At 38.7% G+C, this 22,636-nt stretch overlaps 1 protein-coding gene across 1 annotated transcript; it reads right to left on the bottom strand.

Moving 5' to 3' along the window:
- Positions 1 to 11,381: 11,381 nt before the first annotated feature.
- LOC104268377 (nipped-B-like protein) lies at positions 11,382 to 20,027 on the bottom strand. The gene is made up of 9 exons (XM_009878084.1): positions 19,814 to 20,027; positions 19,093 to 19,283; positions 18,218 to 18,325; positions 16,751 to 16,951; positions 16,183 to 16,329; positions 14,576 to 14,871; positions 14,106 to 14,280; positions 13,276 to 13,461; positions 11,382 to 12,701 (listed from the first exon to the last, which is right to left on the bottom strand). The coding sequence occupies exons 1-9, from the start codon at positions 20,025 to 20,027 to the stop codon at positions 12,336 to 12,338; spliced, it is 1,884 nt and encodes a 627-aa protein (XP_009876386.1). The 3' UTR covers positions 11,382 to 12,335.
- Positions 20,028 to 22,636: the final 2,609 nt, after the last annotated feature.

The raw sequence follows: 22,636 nt of genomic DNA, 5'->3' as shown, positions 1-22,636 counted from the left end.
TCCTTCATTAGCTCCAACCTAAAGCAAACAGTTTTGCTTATGCGACAGCTGATCATCGCACCAATTTCAGGGCCACTTTGCTTGGATGAAGGGCTGCAAATGCGAAGTCTTGCACACAAGCTGAAAGCAGTTTCAGACACAGGGACTCTTGAACAAAGACTTCTCTGCACATGGTGCTGTAACATGCCACAAGGTCTATGGCCAGACTTGTACTCACTCCCTGAGGTGACGTGATTTCATATAACTCAGGCTTTGGATTGTTGTTGCTGTTGTGGTTTTACTTTATTCAGAATGATCCTACTATTGGAAAAAAGTCAATAGATTTTCAAGTTGGTTGCTTGTTTCTCTAAGAAATAGCAAGATATTAGTCCCTTCCCATACATTACTCTGGAGATAAAACCAAAAGTTTTACTGTGAAATAGCAATTTGTCTCTCACAGCATTTCTTTAGATAACAAGGTGTTGGTTCATAGCCCACACCTGAAAAAAGCTGTAGATTAAGGACTATGATAATTTTTCAGCTTCCCAAAGCTGTGTTCTTGACGGTAAACTGCCAGCAAAGGAGTTGAATCTCCATCCGAGTTGAGCGAGAATACTGCCCAGCATTTTATCTTCAGCAGTAAAAGGCGCTTTCATGGCCATGATTTGATGAAAATAGACAAAAGAATTTATCTCTTGTGCTATGAGGCACATAACTCTTACAAAATACCTCACAAATGCAGCCTTGGTTTTGTTTTCATAGTAGCGACTTGTCATTTCTATTTTATTGAATGCAAAAAAATACAACATTGTGCTGCTGTGAGCAGAAGCCCTTTTCTGCAAAATGCGGCTCACACGATCTTCCCCAGCCATGAGTTTCCTGAGGCCCCTGGGGAATTTCCAGAAAAGAAAACCATGTCCCAGGGGTAAGTGGACAAGAGAAGGATGTAAATTGCCACCTCTGTTATTCTCTAACCAGGCTAGAACAGGTTCCTGAAATATCAGAATATTGAAAAGCACAAAAAGCTTTCTTCCATTGTCCAGACTGTTGAAAGAAAAGGTTCCTTATCTTAAAATACTTTATGTACTGCCTGATTTTGGCTCCTTCTGTAAGGAACCTGGTATTTATTATTACAATATCAGCATTCTTGATTTCCAGACATTTGGTGGAGATCTTTGATGTCTCAAGAACTACATCAGCAGAAAATGATACTGTGATGTATCAGAGCCACCTCAGCAATGGTCTACTAACAAAATGTTTAGAATTGCCTTAAAATCCTTAACTCAGGGTAGGTGGCTATGTTGGTCTTCCTGATGCTCAGGATAACCACTGTCTGTCAGAGAGTGGATGGACACAGCAGAATGATACAAGTCCACGGTGTTGTTTTGAGTCCAAGAGGAGCAATTTTAACAAACAGATTGGATGCTGTATTAGCCAGAGTATTTTGATCATTCTCCTCTGAAAATCTAAGTTGAAACAACAGAAGCTGATTTCACAGGAGGCAGGTAAAAACAATTTTCTTCAAAAAAAGATTCTGGTATCTTAGGAGTAGACAATGATCCTCTGTATTTAAAAAAAATCTACCTGCAGAAATACTCTCTTGTAAATCAGTTAAAGTAATTCCTTTCTTTTTTTTTTTTTTTTTTTTCCATCTGAGCAATGCTGGTGTGGTTTGGTTTGCCTTCGGTATCCCATGAGCTAAGGGAGGTCACAGAATCACAGAATGGTTTGAGTCAGAAGGGACCTTAAAGGTCATCTAGTTCCAACTCCCACTGCCACAGGGGATTTAGAACAGGGCAGGGACACCTCCCACCAGACCAGGTTGCTCAAAGCCCCGTCCAGCCTGGCCTTGAACACTTTCAGGGAGGGGCTTCCACAGCTTCTCTGGGCAACCTATTCTGGTGCCTTGTTTGTGGTGGACAGTGGTGAGTGTTCAGGCAGGGGGGGCTGCTGGGTGTGGTGTCAAAAGCAGGGCTTTGCCTGCCCTGCAATCCCACAAACAGGGGAAATGATTGGTGACCTGCTCCTCTCTAGTTCCAACCCCCTCACCACAGGAGATTTGGAACAGGGCAGGGATGCCTCCCACCAGCAAAGCCTCATCCAGCCTGATTGAACACTTCCGGGGGGGGCTTCCACAGCTTCTCCGGGCAACCTGTTCTGGTGCCTCACCAACTGCCCTAATATCTACCATCCTGGCTACGAGGATGATTAAGGGGACTGGAACACCTGCCTTATGAGGAAAGGCTGAGAGACACGGGGATTTTTTGTCTGGAGAGGAGAAGACTGAGATGGGGTCAAATTAATGTGTCTAAATATATGAGGGCTGGGCATCAAGAAGGGATGGACAGCCTCTTTTCACCTGTGCCCTGTGATAGAATAAGGGGCAATGGATAGAGCACAGCAAGTTCCACCTCAACATGCTGCTGCCTCCCCAGGGCACGGGGTTAGAGATGTGCTGGAGAAACTTCCCACCCTAGTAAACCCTTCTGATTATCTAGTATTTCAGATGGGTAGTGATGAAGTGGGTAAAAAGAGCCCAAAATCAGTAAAAAGAGATTTTAGAGCCTTGGGACAGCTGCTTAAGGGATCAGGAGTACAAGTTGTGTTCTCCTCTATCCCTTCAGTGGCAAACTCAGAGGGGGACAAGGATTTTGGGGCAGGAGTTAGCAGGGCTCGTTGATAGGGCATTAAACTAGGTACGAAGAGGGGATATAACTGGGCTTGTTAGGAACGAGCCCAAGCGAAGCATGCCAGGGCTTGTAGGATGGTGGACTATTGAGGATTCTCGCTCTGCCAATTCATCTGAGGGAAAGGATAGAGATTTAGAAATCATGGAAACACCTGAGAAGGGTGTAGGATGTAGGGCCCACACTCACAAAAAGAAGTTGAAATCATTAGCTCATCTGAAGTGCATCTATACCAATGCACTTAGTACATTTTCTAGAAGGGCCCAAAAGAGGACCAGGAAGCGAGACACCCATTAGTCTCACTTCAAGCCTTGGGAAAGTTATAGAATGAGCCTCTGAGAAAAATACTGCAAGCTAAATGAAGCATATGATTGAGGAAAACCAAAGGCAAATCAAGCCAGATTGACCAGGTCACCTTCTACAACAAAGTTATACTTTCTGTTGACATGAGAAGAGCAGTGGATGCCGTTTACATGGCTTTCAGCAAAATGTTCAACACTGCCACAATTTCCTTCTGGACAAACTGATAATATACAGACTGGATGTCAGGTGCCATCCAGGTGCCATTTTGCCATCTGCAAAATGGGTAAGAAATGGGCTAATAGGACTTGCTGAGAGGATGACAATCAATGTTTTTTGCCCAGGCTGGCAGATATCACATGTGGTGTCCCTCAAGGATCAAGGGAAGGAACCCTGCTGGATCTCCCATTTGTGAACAGAGGTCTTGTGGAGGATGTGGCTGTTGGAGGGCATCTAGGGAACAGTGATAATGAAATTCTCTATTCTTAGAAATGTTAGGAGAGGGGTTAGTAAAACTGTCACTTGGAACTTCAGAAAGGAAGCCTTCAAGTTGTTTGGGATGTTACTTGATAGAATCCCTTGGGAGGCCGTTTTAAAGGGTATAGGACTCCAGGAAGGCTGGACACTTCTTAAGAAGGAAGTCTTAAAGGCACAAGAGCAGGCCATTCCCATGTGCCATAAAACAAGTAGGTGGCATGGAGGACTGGCCTGGCGAAAGAGAGACATTTGGCTGAAAATCAAAGCCTCTAGAAGAATTGGCAGGTCACTTACAGTGACTACAAGGATAGTGTTAGGTTATGCAGGGAGATAATTAGAAGGTCCAAAGCCCAGCTAGAAATTAATCTGGCTTTCAAAGTAAAGGACAGCAAGAAAAGCTTCTATAAATATTTTAATAACAAAAGGAAGACCAAGGAGAGTCTCCCTCCCTTGCTAGACCCAGGAGGAAATATAATGACAAAAGATAAGGCTGAGGTGCTTAATGCCTTCTTTGCCTCAGTGTTTAATAATAGAAACACCTGTACTGAGGGAAGCCAGCCCCCTAAGCCCAGAGAGGAGGGCCAGAAGCAAACATCCTCTCCAAAATCCAGGAGGAGATGGTCAGGGACCTGCTGCTCCACATCAATGTTGATAAATCTACGGGGCCAGATGGAGTACAAGCTTGATAACAAGCCCCTCACCAGCTTTCCTGTAGCCCCCTTCAGGTACCGTAAAGCCACTATAAGGTCTTCCCAGAGCCTTCTCTTCTCCAGGCTGAACAACCCCAACTTTCTCAGCCTCCCCTCGCAGGTGAGATGCTCCACTGCTTTGACCATTTTTATGGCCTTCTCTTGACTCACTCCAACAGGTCTGTGTATTTCTTATGCTGAAGGTCACGCAGCTGGACACAGCACTGCAGGCAAGGGTCTCTTGAGAGCAGAGGAGAGGGGTGGAATCACCCTTTTTGACACTTTTGATGCAGCCGAGGATGTGATTGGCATTCTGGGCTGTGAGAAAATGTTGCTGGCTCATATTCAGTTTTTCATCCAATACCCCCAAGTCCTTCTCCACAGGGCCGCTCTCAATTCACTCATTGCCTTCCCTGCATTTGTGGTTGGGATTGCCCTGACCCAGGTGCAGGACCTTGCACCTGGCCTTGTCAGAACTTCATGAGGTTCGCATGGGCCCATGGGCCCAGAATTTGTAGGAACATAGCAGTGTGCTGAGATGAACTGGAGCACATCTTCTGACTTATAGCGGGAAAATTAGCAAGTTTTGGAAGATCTCTGAAATGCTTGACAGAGGCAGTGTAGTGGCTTTTACTACAATCTGAAAGCAAAACCCACCACCAGCAACAGCTCAGTCCTCAGTGAGAGCAAGCAGCCCACTGGTCGTACCAGAAACATTGTCCATCTGGGAAAAGAAGAGCAGAGAGCGTTGTGTGGCAGCTTGCAGTTGGCTGAGCCTTGGACTTAAAGGGTTAAAGGGCAACCTCCAAATTCAGTTTTCCTGTAAACTGTGAAGGTGGCATCCATCTGTCTTCTAAGCATCTGCTGGAGAGAGATGCAGAGGGAGGGAAGGAAAAACTAGTACTAGCACACGGTCCTGTTTTGATGACAGGAGTTCTGATTTATCAGTTTGCTCTGCACAGAAGCCAAATAGAGCACGTTGTGAACCAGATCAGCTGCAGAAAGATAGATGTTATCAATTATGTGAAAAATAAGGGTTGAATTTTTAGAACAGCTCAACTGGGACAAGCTACAGTAATTTTAATTTTCCTAAAGCACAGTTAACAGTTCTGTGGAGTCCTACATGAAGAACTCTAAACTTCCTTTAGCAGTCCAGTTGTGAGACGTTTCCATCTGCCTAAAAGATACTGAACTTTCATCCCTTTAAGCGTAAGATTATTTCATTGGGTTAAATCATACCATAGATTTAGAAACTTGAATTTAAATATCCTTTTTTAAAAAAGAATACCAAAACCAAAAGCAAAACAAAACCTGACCCATAAACTGAAAACCCAGGAGAGATACTGAAAATAATACCCATTACCAACCAAAAAAATTCCATGGAAATAAAAGCTTTAAAATAGGAAGAGGAAAAAGACAAAGTAATAATAGTAAAGTGATACTACTTTAATAATCTTTATTCTTTAATATAAAACCTTGATTTTTGAGGGACTTGGAGATTAATAGAGAAAATTGTACTTACCCTGGATATATATGCTTAGCAGAGGTCTGTCTCTTTGTCAGAACTCTGAGATATCTAAGCTAAAGGACTAATAAAGAGGTGTCAATCTACATGAAAAGACAGTTTAAGATAACGCTAGGCTGGAATCTATGTTTTATTTTCAGTAAATACTCCGTGGAGAAACAGGTGCATTTCACAGGGAACATACAGGGGAAGGTCATTGCATTTTGGGCTTCCTGGCTCCTCCAAGTCACGCACACACCTTCTGCATGGGAAAGAGGGCATTCAGCTGTGGGACAAGCTACACTAAACATCCTACACAGGCTTCAAGAAATTGTGTGTGTGGTCATTGGAACGTGTACACAAACTAAGTCTGCACTACAATTTTGTAAAATTTTGCCAGAAAAAGGAACAAGTGTTCATTAATACCTTCTGCCCACACAATAAACACAACTCTGAAGCTTGCTGTCAAAATCATGTTGCACAGCTTTATGTGAGACAGAAGAGGTGAGACGTCCACAGACTACGTGGATCCTCAGCTGGAATATTTCCAGATAAGCTATTTCATATAAGATGTATTTTCATATAAGCTAAATTTTTCTGATGCGCAACAAGTAGAAGGCAGGCAAGTTCAGAAAGTATCCGAAGTTGAAAAGGGCCTGCTGAAATACATGCTGTGTGATGAACAGCTATGTGCACCTTCTTAAAAATATTTAAAGTGTCATTTAATGAAGTGGCCTGTTTGAGGGGTTTTCTCAGTCACCATTTAAAGTTGAAGAGGTTCCACTAGCCACCCATTCCAGTAGTAATTACAGCTTCCCAAAGAGAAAAGTAACATAAGAGAACATATCAGATAGACCAGCTGGAAGAATGTATTTTTAAGGAATAAATTTCTGCCTGTCTAGGAATCTCTGACAACAGGAAACAAGTTTAATCAAAACATCACAGATGCTGATTTTGACAAGCTGCATTCTAAAATAAATTTTTGTTGTAAGTCTTGAGTTTTCTGACCTGCTACTGAGCCAGTCAGAACCAAGATTTTTATCCAATGTGGAACAGATGTTGGACTGTTTTTAGAAAACCTCACTGTGCATATAACCACTACTTTGGGATAGGAAATAGATGATGAGTGATCCAAATCACTGAGAGCTTGGTATTAAGTGAGTCTGATCTGCAGATTTGTGTGTGGGGATGAAGCATTACCATTCAGAGCTGCAGGGATGCCTCAGACAGGAGATGTTGAAGGCTGACCTTGATTTTGAAAAATCCATCTCCACATGGGACTACTCAGAATTAAAAAATCTCTCAGGAACCTGAAATGTATGGATTTTTCTCAAGGAATCATATTACACCTTCTCTATGCTCACAGAGCACATTTAGTCAGCAGGAAGCACAAGCCCACTGAATTTCTCCTCTAGGCATGTATTTCTGGCTTAGAGGAATTTAAGTGTAGTTCAGGTTCTGTATTAGTTCTGCACAAGCATAAACCCTAACAAGAGAAATAAGCATGTAAAGAGACAAGAAGGCTGTTGCCCAAAGAAAGCATTAAGTCTTCAGTCTGTTCTTGTGAAGACAAAACAAGAAGCAGATGATTCCCTGTATGGTTCCTCAAAACTCTCAAAAAATAAATTAATAGTAGTGACAGACTTGGCCCAATGCCAAATAATTTCGTAGCTCTCTGCAGCTGGGAAGAGAACTGCAAATAAGGGATAATTAAAGCAAGCTCGGGGGCTATCTTGAGAGAAGGGAATGGAGGAAGTGCATTGAACATGAGCTGCTTGACACAAAACGGTGCTGGGGGGGCGAGGTGTACAGCCAGAGCTAGCAACTGAAGCAGTCCCGTACCAGATGGTTTAGTGCTCATAACTACAGCTTCTGAACGACAAAGGCTCCATGATGAAGACAGAAGTAATATCCTGTTTAATAGTCCCAGTCCCCTGAGTGGCTAGGGGTGTAAATCAGCTCAACCACCATTCTAGCTCTTAGGCAGCACGATACTAGTTTGCAGAACAGGAGTATGAGCCCTTCAACAGAGCTGCATCAAGTCCAGCACTGGAGAAAAAAGCTCTACTGAAGTAAAACCCAGTTTCTTTAAACAGTCATTGAAATAATGACAAATAATTGCCACTCTGTGTCACAAACTGTTAACTGGGACAGTCAGTTATGTGGTGGTGTACTTTTGCAGCTCCAGAGCAGCAGACTTCTGCTAAAACAACTAAAAAATCCCCCAAACCAGATGATTGTTAAACAGGACACCGTGCCTTGGAACCACCACATCTGTGCTCGGTTGCCTGGGCTGGTGCTGTTCTGCGCAGATTGAACACTCCCCTCCAACACCCTCGGTTTCCCCAAACCAACACCTAGGCTAAGTTGTTTTTTTTGTTGGGTTTTTTTTGAGGAGGATGTTTGGAGGAGACATTTAACTTGGGTAGTTGCAAGCAATGCGTGCAGTTGCATGCAGTTGCATGCATGCAAACGAAAAATATTCCTTCCTGACACAGGGAATTCCAAATTTGGGTGGGGAAAGCTTATCTGAATCATGTAGAAACTAGAAACAAGGTACTTATGCCTGGTGTGTTGAACACACACTCCTAAGAATTCACTCAGAATAATCCAAATACAGCTTCCCTGGAAGTCTTATTAGAGATCCCGTGGGTGTAATTTGAGCATCATGAGCACAACAAGTCAGGGATCAACAAAGTGCATGCACATTCTAGGATAAAAACTTGCAAGTTTAATTTTTTGAAGGGTCCAGACTGAACTCTTAAAACATTTATTTTAAATAAATGAAATAAAAAATACTATGAATTTCTTTATATATAACAATAACACTTTAATATTTAGTCAAGGAATCATGAAATCTAAAAACTCGCTACTTACATTAAGAACTCACCGATTACAACTCAGTACTTCAACGACAAGATGACAAATTCTCTGAGGAATATGGAAACGCTTGCATGACTACGGTGTGGCTCTTCAGTGAGCAGAAGCAAACAAGCATGTAAGACTCATGCCTTGGGCTCTGGCTATTTCTGGGAGCATCGGGGATGTAACAAAAGCATCAGGTGCTTGTTTGAATTCGCTCCCTCAGCACCTGTCTGGGGCTTGGAGTTAAAACACGTTGGCTTCGCCGCGGGGCTCGGTGGAACTGACACACCTCTGAACCAACAACCAGCACCAGGTGGGTCAGGCTTGAGTACAAACTTCTTTTGTCCTGAGCCACAAATACACTTAAGAACTATTTCGGTGATACAAGATATTTCATGTCAGAGCTACTCACTCCACTCTCACTAGTGACACCACATAGGCAAAACAAAGGCTAAAGTTTTGACTCAAATTTTAAATAGCTTTTTTAAAGGCCACACCTCACTAAAATGCTTATGCTGAATACTGCCCATGCCTACTACCTTTATACACGTTAGCGTTGTTAATATACACAACAGAGAACCCCCCCCCCAAAATACAAAAGGGCATTAATGAATCATTTAAAAAAATACTTATTTATAATTAAAGTTTCATCAAAAACTATTGTGATCTTTTACAGCTGCAGATAATGAAAATACTCAAGAATTATTCTGCAATTTTACAGTACTAGAGTGGAAGTTTAAAAATAATAATTTCATTCTTATTTATTTAGATTGCGGAAGTGTCTTTGTTTTCTTAAAAAGTACAATATGGCTAGTGTTAATTCTAAAAGCTCAACAATATCCCCTTTATAAGTAAACTATCACAACAAGCTTCCAAGTACAGAACCTGTACTGAAAGAGAGAAAGCAATAAGGATTAAAAAAAAAAAATAAAAATCAATAAACATTATAGTTATTTAAAAAATCTATAGCTGTACAGCAAAAAAATACTACAAAGGAGAAAAACTCTACAAAGGAGAAAAACCTCGGTCACTGTATTAATTACTGCACTGCAGGACTTTCAAACACAAACAAAACAACAAAAAACACCCCATTTTTTAAACACAGAACAATCTCCATCTGTTGCTAATAACGTGGTACACGTTGGTAAAACTGTGACCAGTACTTGGAGGCCGAGCACGGCACCGATGACAGCTGTAACCCCGGGCTTTGCACTTCGTACCACTGAAAACCATCAGCCCATGCGACGCACGGCTAATGGGAATTGTTCTCAGAAATGAACACTAATGCCTTTTTCCTTCATGGCAAGTAACCTGAACGTTTGTGACGGGCACAACAAAAGTGGGTATTACTCTGGGCAATACAGAAGGGCAAAATTCAACTCTTAGCAAAGTGAGAATCTTGATTTATTCACTAATCTATAAGTGTATACTATATTACAGCCAACGATCCCATTGAGAAGCACATATGTCCTTTGGCTTACCACACAATATAGTAACAGTCCAAATCTGCTCAACCACGACAAACTTAGACTTCAGGTTTGTATTGTTAATTTTAACTTATTTCTGATAATTTTATTCCAATAAACAACAGGATATTGAAATCAGAAACAGTGTTTGCTGTCGGGAAAGCCACATGACCAGGAAACAATTTATGAACAAGGAAATATTCATATTACCTATTAAAAATAAGATGCTTTAATAAAAACAGCATCAGAAATGGCTAACGGATAACTTCATTTTAGACTGCACCTGTATGAAATACTTGTTTTTATCATCTGGGAGTTTCCTTGTGAAGGGGGTTTGGACTAGATGACCTTTCAAAGGTTCCTTCCAACCCAGCACATTCTATGATTCTAAGTATTTTCAATTCTTTCTAGTAGTAACACGAGACATGTCATACAACCTCTCTATTCTCAAAGCACGTATTTCCCACTGCTCCCAGCCCTGAGAAGTGTAGTATTTCATTGTTTTTTACAAAAATGTTCTGCTTCCAGAGCTGCAGCATGACTTCTGCTCTTTCAACTTTTCCCTACTTTAACAATACCTATTTTGGCCCAGGAGGTGGCTTTTTGTACAGTGAAGAAAACACCATTAACAGCAAAAACAAGAAGGTGCTAAAATACTTCTACTCCAAAGAATTCCAGTGGTGAAACAGCAAAAAGGCATTTCCCATACGAACAATTACTAACTAGATGCTGAGGAGTTATTAATAGTTTCAGTTTAATGGGGTTTTTTTTTGTACATGAAAAAATTTTTGAATATTGTTACTATTCCTCACAAATCAAATAATGTATTAGAATTCTGCAAGCTGGTTTCATAAGAACAGCCTCCTCCCATAAATTAAATTTGTAAAAGAAATATAACAGAAAGAAAAATTTACTTATTGAGGAACACCTGTTTTAGATAAATACGTCTGAAAGCACAGCAGGGTTTAATAATCCCCTAAAAAGTTTAGCTGTTTCAGATTTTTTTCTGTTTGCAAGTACAATGCTTTTCTTACTCTCTAGGAAGGTGAACTGCTCATGAGAGGCTGCAGCAATGCAGCAGGAGCAAAGGCTTCTGAAAGTTCCAATAGCATTTTTTCAATTTACAAAATGTGAAAACATCTTTCAATTAGTAAAAAAAATAATCTAATATACAAACATTTTTAAGAAAATTCATTTGTGAAGGAATGTAGCATAATTACCCAGATTCATACCCATTCACTCCTCAGATACTGGTCGCTATCTCCCCCTGACACAAACCTCTCTACATTAACCCGGAGAAATGCATACACGGCCAGAGAGCCCAAGCAGAATCATCACTCAGCCTTCCCCAGATTTAAACTATCATAAATTACCATTTGGACAGCATTAGAAAGAAATTGAAGCATACAAGGCATAAACTATAGTTTCTTTTTATATCAAAATGTACTCTTGAAAATGTGTTTGGCACAGTGCTAAATCATATAGTTAATACTAAATATTGCAGGATACAATAAAACCCTGGAGTTAGGTTGTGTTTACACCCTTTTAAGGGATAAAAATAAAAAGATACCAATTATTCAGAAGTCAGCCTATACAAACTGTATAAACAATATTTTATGTCTTGTTTTGAAAACCACTGATATAGTAAATTTTACATAAAAGACTGCAAAATAATATAAATGGATTTAAACAGATCTTTACAATAAGAAATTCAAATGGAAACAGACAAGTAACAAAGAGAAGTAAAAAAATTTATTGCAGTATTCGTTCCACCAGATTTGCTGGGGATCCCTTTTCTTGTATTATTTCAGGGTGACCTAATACATCAAAATCTACATTTACAAAAACTCCTCCTGCAGATAGGTCATAGATACTGCATGCTTTTTTTTTTCTTTTTTTTTTTTTTCTTTTTCTTTTTTTCTTCAACAGAATAAATTATATATCCAGGAGATTCTGCCATTTTACAGCCTGGAAAAACAATGCTTCCCTGGAAACTGGGCTAAGCTAAAGAAAGCCATCCGCTGCTAGGTTAAACTCCAAGAACACTTTATTAAGAACATTAACAGACTAATTTCCAACATTCACTTGTTTATTTTTTTAAACAGAAAGGTTTTTTTTCAAGATATAAACAATTTTTTGTTAAACTATAATACAGTGGGAGTAAAAATGAACTGAGAAGTTTCTGCTGCACAACAGCGAAGGAAGCTCCCACAAAAATGTTTACCAAACATTTCCTTCTTTTTTCCCGCGTCCCAGGTTCCATTCTTACTCTTCATTTAACTGATTTTTTTTTTTTTGCCAGAAAGTTGATATTTCAAGTTTTTCTGTTATTTCAATTCCTGTAAATTTGGCTGCATGTACAAATTCATTAGCTGGAAGTTCCATCCTTGGCGGCATACAGCGATCGTAAAGTCTGCACAACTTTATTAGTCAGCTTATTAGCACTCGTTAGAGCAATTTTTTTGTAAATAATGTCTGACTCTTTAATAGTGTCTACCCAAGGCACCAGTTTGCGGCCATCACGGCGCTTAGCCTCAGTCCAGGAGCCACTGTAGGAGCCTGCCATCCACTGAACACTGAAGCCATTGCTGGTTTTCTGTACTACTCTTGCAATTTGTGGTCGGTCTTTGTACTTTGGACAGCAAATAGCGATGACATCCATGACATCAACACTTTCATTCATCTGTGCTGCCAACTCCGTAGAGTCTGAATTTCGTTTTGACCTTCTCAATGACTAAAACATTGGGGGGAAAAAAGACCAAGTGTTACACAAAAGAACTTTAGTGAAATTATTGCTTTTATTGCTTTTAATCCCTTGACGCCGGGAGTTGGGATTTCCCGGCACACATTCCATTGCCGGCAATGAGACGCACCGCGACCGCCAGCGCCAAGGGGTTAACATATCCTTGTAAAACCACATACTCTTAATTTGTACCCGTGTCTTTTATCTCTTATTGATATATAAAATTATATATACACATGAATCATAAAGCTACATAAAAACTTGGCAACAATAAAAAGGATAACACACAGTACATTCCAAAGGAAAATTAATAACTTTTTATACGGGATAAATCTCATTTTCTAGTTTGGTTTTTTTTCTTTTTTTTTTTATTGTCTTTTCTGTTAAACTTTCTACAAAAGTTGTATAAACGGTTAAGTAGAGAATCTCTATCTACAAAATGCTTTCTTTCATGTGGATTACATTACTTGGTGTACATTTAATATAATAGACTGACATTTATAAGCACATAAAAATCATTTTACGTAATACGCTGCGAAATACGTTGACTCCTCCTCCGCCTCACCCCTGAAGTGCCTCCTCCTCTATCCTCCCCATCACTTTCATCGTCCTCTGTCTCAGCTGCATTGTTTTTAGGGCTGCCTCCTCCAAGCAGCGAGGTAATTGCTTTGTTCCGAGCATTTGTGCTAGCTGACACCTCTCCATCTTCCTCCTCTTCATCAGGATCCAAATGTTCCATAAGGAGCTTGAACTATTAAAAACACAGATTAGTCTACACTGTGACTTTAAACCAGGCATTCATTTCACAACCACATTTAAAAAACTTAACAAATGGTATGGTACAGAAACAGGGCAAAACAAAGAGCAAGCAACCTCAAACTCGAACAGCTTAAGTTTTATCCTACAAACATTCTATTTTCCTCTCCTTTTTTAGTAGATATGCCAAAGCTTTCCTCCTGTGTTCCCAAAGTTGTAATTTTTCTCTCATTGATATTTAGACTGGGGGAGGTGTGAGGGAGTTGGGGGGGTTAGCAGGATGTAAATACACTAGATCTAGTCTCTGTTCCTATGATGGCAACAAGGATAAAAAAAGCAAGTTAAATGGGAGAGATATACAAGATCGATATCAAAACTCCATAAATATGAATCTAGTTGAAATGAATTTTCATTTAGCTGAAACTAATTCTTATTGTGTATAAACTTATTAGAAGGCTTTCAAAGACAGTCCTGCTAAATATCATGAAAGGAATGGGTGAGTTATCAGTACATTGCATAATATTACCAGGAACTTAACATTTTGAAATGTTCACCCTATACAACAGCATCTACTTTCAAGGTTACACTGTTACCTAGTTTGAAAGGATTTCATGTCCTCTGCAGTGCAGCTTTACTTACATCCAAGTACTGTTTTACTATACTCCTCTTCACTTCTTCAGTGATCTTGGAATTAGCCATATCACTCCTCAGAAAATCCAGAGTTTGTTTTGGATGAAAATGCACTCCCGTCTTCCTGTTTATCGCTTTATCATAAACTTTTGCAGATTCAGATGGAGAATATTTCTGAATTTTACTGTTTCAAAAAAACAAAAGGGAAGAGCTTTTAAGAAAACTCTGAGTAATTTCAAAGAAAAGCTTTTAATATCTTCAATATAAATAGCTATATCCTAATAATTCCGCTATATCCTAATAAGAAATTAAATCATTGCTTTTTCTAAGACAAAGTTTCATTTCTCTTACACAAATCTATTGCTTAAACAGCAAGTTACAATCCACTTTAAAAAAAAACAACTTTCAAACTTAATCCTTACAAAAGAACTTACAAAGAACTTAGATAACAAGATGGATGGTGATCTAAATGTCCTTACCTATCAGAGAATCCACAGAGGTTCTTTAAATGCTGTTTCAGCATCAAAAGTAGTAGTATGCCTTGGGAGACATTTGCAAATTCAATTAAAGGAGCTGAATTTTCTGGTAAACATTTCATCACAGCATTTATATCATTTTCTTCATCAGAATCTGAATCAGAGTCTACTCGTTTCCGCAACCTCCGAGGCTTAGAAGCTTCCTCTTCACTTTCACTCTCACTACCACTGTTACTGTCACTCTCAGTCTCCTCATCTGATGAAGGTTTTCTTTCCTTTTTTTTGTCTTTCACCATAGACTGCAAGACAGAGAGGTTTTTCACACATTCTAAAATTAAAGCAGCATCATGTACATTCCTAAGAAGTCTTTCCAAAATAATTACTGGCTTAAAGTAGCATGGAATCCCTGAACAGTGTTATTATTTTATAACTCAATATTAAAAATTAAAATAATTTATGGCAAAAAGATTCAAAAAATTATATAACGCCCACATTTTTTGCAAGGCAGGTATTGAGGCAACAAGTACTCTACTGCCATATTATTCTTAAAACACTGCTCAAGTTTGTTAGCAGTGATAGTAAAACGCAGTAGAAGGCCAAATTAGGAAGAAAATTCTGTTGGATAGCATATTTCTGTGTGTCACTAGATTTCCATACGTACTTTGGTATGAACTAGTTGCTTAAAATTCTATGACACTAACTACACTGCTGAACAGAGAAACTCTCAAGTGTACAGAATGTCACATGTGCGTTATTACTGCACACACTATGATTTTTCATAACAGGATTTTAGACCTCATCCTTCCCATGGTGCTGGGTGCTAGATACGGGTCCCCAGTCTGAAGAATTTACTGTCTCTTTTGAGCAGACTAAAAATTGGTTTAGGTAGCATGAGAATTCGAAGCAGTGTACTTTCTGGGCATCAAGTCTGACTTATACTTACTACTCAGATTGGACATTCTAGAAACAGGTTTGCTTCCTGACAGTTTGTACCTTCTACTGTCAGAGGTGTCCAGGAAAGGAAGACATTGAAGTCTTTATGAAGCAGAGGCCTTTTTCTTACAGGATTGTGTACTGCCGTAACAACAGATATTACACCATGATTCAGGTTTTTATATGCTACCTTAAGAAAAGGTATATTGTGCACTCTTTTCTTGCAATAGACAATGTATTTAAATTCTCTCAGGTGGCACACATGCAATTGCCATCAGCTACTTGATAACAAAATAAACAGCCATCTAGATTTTATTATTAAAATTATACAAACAAGCACAATAAACTAGCACATCATGATGATTCTGGGTTCATGAACTTCCAGATGCATGCAGTTAATTATTATTCAGCTATGTCAGGGAATATATAGATTTGATATTAAGATGTGAAAATTCATCCTATTTTAATAACGTAAGCAGCAATGTAAAGGAATTTTTTAACTAGTGTCTGCCAGATACAGGCCAGAACAGAGTTTTTTGTTTTTACCTACTGGTTACAAAGTAATGCTACTGGTCCAAATCACAATAATGATACTGTATTCCATGAAAAAGCAACCAAATTATAGAGGAGTTTCTGTTGCCATCATAATAAACATGCTCGAATACAACTGCACGTACCTCTTTAAATGACTGTAGTAGGTTGCTACCAGAAACTGATAGTGTAATGTCTATATGATGCATTATAAACAGTGGCTCTTCCTGTGTTTGATAGGGAAAACAGGCTAGATTGTCTGCTATGTACAAGAGCATATTCACCTCTGTTTTCTGAAGGTAAAGAAAAAAAGTATATATAAGTACATTTACAAATATATTAATTTATACACTTAGCTTGCATTCCTAACAGTCTACAGCAAAAACATATCATAAATATTTTTCTACTTACCCCCTCGAACCTACTCTAAAAACATGTATATATGCAAAACTTAGTCATACCTGAAGATACATTATTTCTCATCAGTCCAAACTGGGTATAGAAGGGTACAGAATGATGCAAAAGTAACAAATTCATTCTATTGTACAGGTAATATTACATAGGTAAATACCTTGTATTACAAAGGAAAGCAAAGTACATTCAGGAAATAAAGGTACAAATACTTATGTCATAAAAATACATCATAAAAGGAGAATTTAAGCTTGCAAGGTTGTAATTTATTTTCTTTTTAGGTGAAGGAAATGTGGTGCTTACTGCAGTGTCATCAAAGAGGTTGAGTAAGGAAATTAGAAATGCTCGTCTGTGTTGACGGTTCCCTCGGATCATGGAGTACAGGTGTGAACACAATGCACTGGATGATTCATCGTGTCTGAAACCTCTTACAGGATCTTTTGGGCAGGTGTTAATTGCCTGTTGTACCTGGTAAGACATCTTCATACCAGCCACAGCTTTCATCTGAAACGGAAATGTATTTATTTCTATTTAAAACATTGCTTTCAAAGCAGTAAAACTTACTCCTTTTAAGTGGATGGTCATCTGAAGTTCAAAACACGCACAGAGGTGATACCACCTTTTTGAGTTGGCAAACACCTTAAAACAGCACTTGTGGAAGAGATCACAATGTCCTGTGAACTGCTTTCACTGTTAATTTTGTTAGAAACATTTGGCTAATCTGTTTATCCACTAGCGCGAGGTATTCCAATTTAAATAATCTTCAAGAACACTGAGATGTTTTCATACACGAACAGAATATTTTACTGAATGCATATGCTTGATGTCACTTGTAGTGAAACCAACAACTGAGTCCGTATTAGTACAATAGGAATAATGAACAGAAGATGATGGGGTTTTTATTTTGGCATATATTCTGTAATTTCAAACTGATTTACTTCAAAGGCTCCTGCTCCAGTTTTAGAACAAAATGACTCTCTATGGTGGCATATCCAACTCTTCTCACACCATCTCTGCTGCTGTTCCACGAAGTGTCTTCTCATTTATAGGCTGTCTTAAACCCCAGCTGCCTACAGAAAATTTCACCTACTAGCCTTGGATTAAGTATCTGTTTGGATGTCATCTACAGTGCAACACTTCCACCGGAGTGAAACACAAGTAGATACCAGAAGTCGCACGACGTGGTACACACACTGCACCTAGGCTGGCGCCTTTCGAAACAAGGAAAGGGTGCTGCAGCTCCATTTCAGATCTTAAGCAGAATTATTGGCACCATGCCACAATACCGTAAGTCCTCTCTTAGCCCTTAGATTTTCCTTTTGGCAAAGTCCCCAAGATCTAAACACCTTCCTACGTTCCTTCTGCTTAGATTACAATTTACAAAGCCTTGATGCCTTAACGTTCAAAGATATATATACTAAGGACTTCTTTCACAAGGGTGTACTCTTCCCTAGTCCACTGACACAGGAAAATCATTGCTAAAACATTATGAAAAACCCATTCTTACCACTTATCAAATAAATGCTCTTAAGGACTATTTAGTGAGGAAAATATTACTGCGAACTATAATTTAAAGGAAATCTTGGACTGTTTCTATGACTGTTTCTAAGAACAGAAATCTCCAAACAGGGAAAACAGATCATCTTTACAACTGCTTAGAGTTATTGTTTGGTACTTTATATTCTTTTTCTGGAGCTAAGGCATATTTGGGTATTAATCCACTAAAGAACATAACAGGATTTTGTAAATTGTTAAATTAGAACTACTTACGTGAATGAACCCAGCATATTTTTTGTCTATTTCCACCAATTGTTGGTCAGCTTTATTTCGCATGGAGGGTTCTGGATCTGTGCCCATAGCGATTAAGTAGGGCACACACTTGAAAAAGAAACAAAGTGGTTATTCGGACTGATTGTACCTCCTCTTTCTCTTTGTTCTTCTACTGTACTATTGTTCTTGTTATATTCTGACTACAGCAGAAAGTATAATCGGAAGTTTTGTGTAAGTTAGTATCTGAATACTTTTTGCAAGAAAATAGTATAAAACACATAAAACACCTACATTATGACAGAGGTTGCAGAGGTTTGACTTAGTAATTTCCCCTCTTTCAAACTCTAAAGTCAATTTACACTACAAAGAATGCCATTTAAAAAAAATACACCAGCTATGCCTGCACATGCACAATGACTGCAGTATAAATAAACAATTATCAAAACACTACGTAAGCAAAGAATAATGAAGACAGTGATTGAAGTTTTGACATTGTGGAATTTCATAGTGTTTGGGGGACGTGGGGATTGAGATGGGGGCAAGCTGACACATTTTCCAGGATAAAGAATCAAATAAAGAAAATAACTTGGCATACACCTGTAATTTGTAACAGAAATATGCTTCAATGTACATTTGTACATGCTCTTTAGGCACTTGCTGGGCTTTTACAGCTTGATTCAAAACCAGAAAATACAGCATTATGAATCTTACTGGTTAAACAACATAAACAGATTTTAAAATATGCTCTCTGTAAAGGCCGTTTGGTACAATACTAATTATTGTAACATAGCTGGAAGACTGGAAATTTATGTATGAAGTGTGAAAACCTTTGAAAAACTGAATAATAAAAATCTCGTCACAAAAGCCTTCCATACCTGAACAGGATGGATGAGACCCTGGTTTAATGTCAGTGCAATGACACTTAGAGCAAAGTGGCGTACACTTGACTGGGTATGAAAGAAAGCCTCAAGGACCTGTTTGAGATATAGCTGCATGATGGAACTGCTCATCCCTGAGGATATATCACCCATTTCTTTCAGGTCTTCCTGTTTTGCTACTTTTTTCCCTGTAAAAAGGACAAAAGCAATTGCACACTCACCACAGTACAGTAATTTACTTTGTCATTACTTGGTGCACACTGATCTTTAAGGTTCGCAACATACATGCATTTCAGCTGTCTTAAAATGGGTTTATGATCTCATGAAACATAGAATGTTCTGATGGTAAATACACATAAAAACCTAGTCATGAGTTTAACTGAAGTCTTGTTCCTCAATAAAGGTTTTTCATTTTAAACATTTCTCAGGTTTTTACTTATTATCTTCTACCTGCAAACTAACCTTAGAGGAGATTTTGATAACAAGTATTGCTACCATCATTACAGCAATTAGGGATTCCTGATTGCTTCCAGGATTTACACATCTTGATGGTAAATAATATACTTATTATGTGTATACACCTTACTCTAAGATACTTTGGGTACAGTATTACTGATCTGATGACAATCTGAAGTGACTCAATTGACATACACAGCAACTGTACACAGGGAAGTTAGGTTTTGCATTCCTCATTAGGACAGAAAAACTCAACACTTACAGTCTCTGTCTGCTTGCTGCATTCGTGTATCCTCCTCCTGCAAGTATGTCTGGAGGTTTTTTAACACCTGGATTTTTAAGTTTACTGAACAGTTCTTATCTGAAAGAATGCTGTTGTATAGAGTCTTCACTTCCTGTTCAAACATTAAACTTGGATGTTGTATAAATGCAAATCCTAAGGGTGAAAAAAAAGAGGAGATATTCCATGTTATCATCGTTTACAATTGTATTTCTGCTTTTCAAGTCTTTCTTCAATATAGAGGTACGAAATTTATCTTCTTTCAGCAGCTGAGCTTTTTCTAGTCCAAACAGTACTGCTCATCTACATGGACACCATCCACAGCCTATAAGGAGTCTCGTTAGCCATGACAGTGACTCTGATGGATAAAGACAGGGTGTTGACCCAGAGCAGCTCCACTAAGAAGGGTGAGGCAGGTCTGGAAGCATGTCAAGCGTAGGCCTTCATGTGAATGACTAAGAGTTCTCACAAGAACAAATCAGGAACATCATTAAAAATTATCCGTTGTTCTTCCAATACACCTGGAGAAAAACATTCTGCTGAAACCTTGAAATTACTCATATGGAGGCAGAGCAAATTGGAAAAACTTACAAATATAGTTAAGTATTTTAAAATAAAATCTTAGAAGAAAGAAAAAAGCAGGGAACACAGTAAAAAAATATATACCTCTTGCTGTCATTATTCTTGCTGCTCTTTGTCTTTATTTCATAAAAACCCTTCTTAAATTAGTGACAGTAAATACCATTTTCGATGATGTATATAGATTTCTATCATAAAAAACCAGTAATGAGAACGTAACACCCAATTTAACTTAACTACTTGGTTTATTTTTTAAGACTGTTCGAGAAAAGCAGACATTAAATGTATTTTATGACCACAGGAAACCAAGTTTCTGAATGAACACAGACAAAACATATGAACATAAAAAAAGAATGAGGGGAAAAATGAAGGCAAATAAAATTATGTAAAAGTAATGTATAAAAATAGCTGTAACAATGGGAAGACTGAGTCCAGTTTTTAAAACTGGCTCCAAACACACAGAAAAGAGCGTAGGTAAAGGTGAAGCCTAGGGTAAGAACTCTGTGTGTTTAAGATCTCATGTCAGTCTCAGAGAAGCAGAGAGAAGCAGGTGAGGTGGAGAGAAAACAGGAGAAAAAGGAACGATGCTGGATTACGGTATAACTGTGCACCTTTTACACATGTATATTGAGGTTTACAACCTGACCACCTCTGAGCAAGTCCAACACATTTCATAAGGTTAATTTTAAAAATGAAAAGCACATGCATGTATGTGTATCCTTAACACTTTTTTTCCTTCATTCACTTGAGTTAAGTCTAAAACATCCACACTCTTGGGAAATTCTTATTTTTCAATCCCCTGTAAGTGGAGAAGTAGTAATACTTGGTGTAAGAACTTGTTACAGGAGATGACAAAAGGCATCTGCTGTGTTCCTTTAAGGACTGCCTTCACATCTTGGGGATGCCCTCACATCATTCTCTTTATACATTTGTTTTCACTCTGATAAGAGTGAACGTTGATAACTGGCCATTGAAATTGGCCAAGCAAGACATTACCTGTTACATACTTCAAAGTTTAGCTGAATTTACTAACAAAATTTTATATCTTCGATTGCTTTGCAAGTACACATCTGGAAGAAGACCATAACTAGTCATTAAGTTTATGGCTAAGCTTAATCCCTCAACAGCAGTGACACATCCCAAAGCAAATACTAAAACTGTTGAGTGTCCTCACTGAAACAACACACTAACAATTGCCAATGGGAACACGTTCTTCACATGACGTCTTCATTGCATATAAGTATTTAATTAGATTGCTGTTTTTGCTGAATGGCTTTGACAACTTTGCTCAATCACCAGCCTGTAAGGCAGAACTTTGTACTCTCTCCTACATCTCCACACATCAAAGAGCTACTGTCAAAATGGAACCAGTTCTTAGATGAGAGGAATATATCACTGAAAACAGTTGTCTGAGGTTTAACTAAAATAAAGACTAATATGGTTACAGGCAGAGAAGAAAAATAATCTAAGTATGCCTACTGATGGCCACCATCATTTTCTTCCTTTTCCCAAAACTGATCAGTTTAGTCTAGAATTTTGAAATGTACTTGCCAAATGCAACATTCTCCACAACCATTCAGCAAAGCAATCTTGTTTGTGGTTAGAAAGACGGCCCCTTTCCCACATGCAACATTATGTAGAGGAGAATTAAATTGGACTGGACTAATAGTAAGTGCCGTGCACTTCGATGGGATGCCTAGAACTCCAACTAGCCTAGAAAACCACAGCATGGGTTCTGCAAGAGAGGTAACTGTGAAGCCACTAATCCCAGTCGGCTGTCTGAAATAGGTTCTTATAGAATATGAAATCAAGATTCAGTGCTGGTCCTTGTAATCAGAGCCCTCCCTAGCCAGAACTGGAGCACGATATCTAAAAAGCCACCTAAACAGCAATATAAAGTGGCAAATTCTTGTCTACAGTTAAACTGTACAGCGCAAGCTCTCATGTCTGGGAGACAACTGTCTTTAGACTGAGTCAAAACCAGGATCTGAACTCTTGAAGAGTCCATCTGCCCAGTCAAGATCCTCTCATGTGTACTGGTTTTGTGCTGAAGCAGAGGATGAACAAAATACAAATCACTCAGTGGCAGTTTATGTAGTACTGCAAGCCACTGACATATCATACTAATGCCATCAGATAAATAATCTATTTTAAAAAAGGAATACAGCTAAAATCAAAATACAAACTGTAGCACCTATGTCCTGGGTTTAGCTAAAAACCCAGTCC

Source organism: Apaloderma vittatum, unplaced genomic scaffold (assembly GCF_000703405.1).
Source record: "Apaloderma vittatum isolate BGI_N311 unplaced genomic scaffold, ASM70340v1 scaffold13001, whole genome shotgun sequence".
In the NCBI taxonomy this organism is placed as follows: Eukaryota; Metazoa; Chordata; class Aves; order Trogoniformes; family Trogonidae; genus Apaloderma; species Apaloderma vittatum.
Note: the sequence above shows the minus strand (reverse complement) of the source record. Positions and strands in the feature narration are given on the sequence as shown.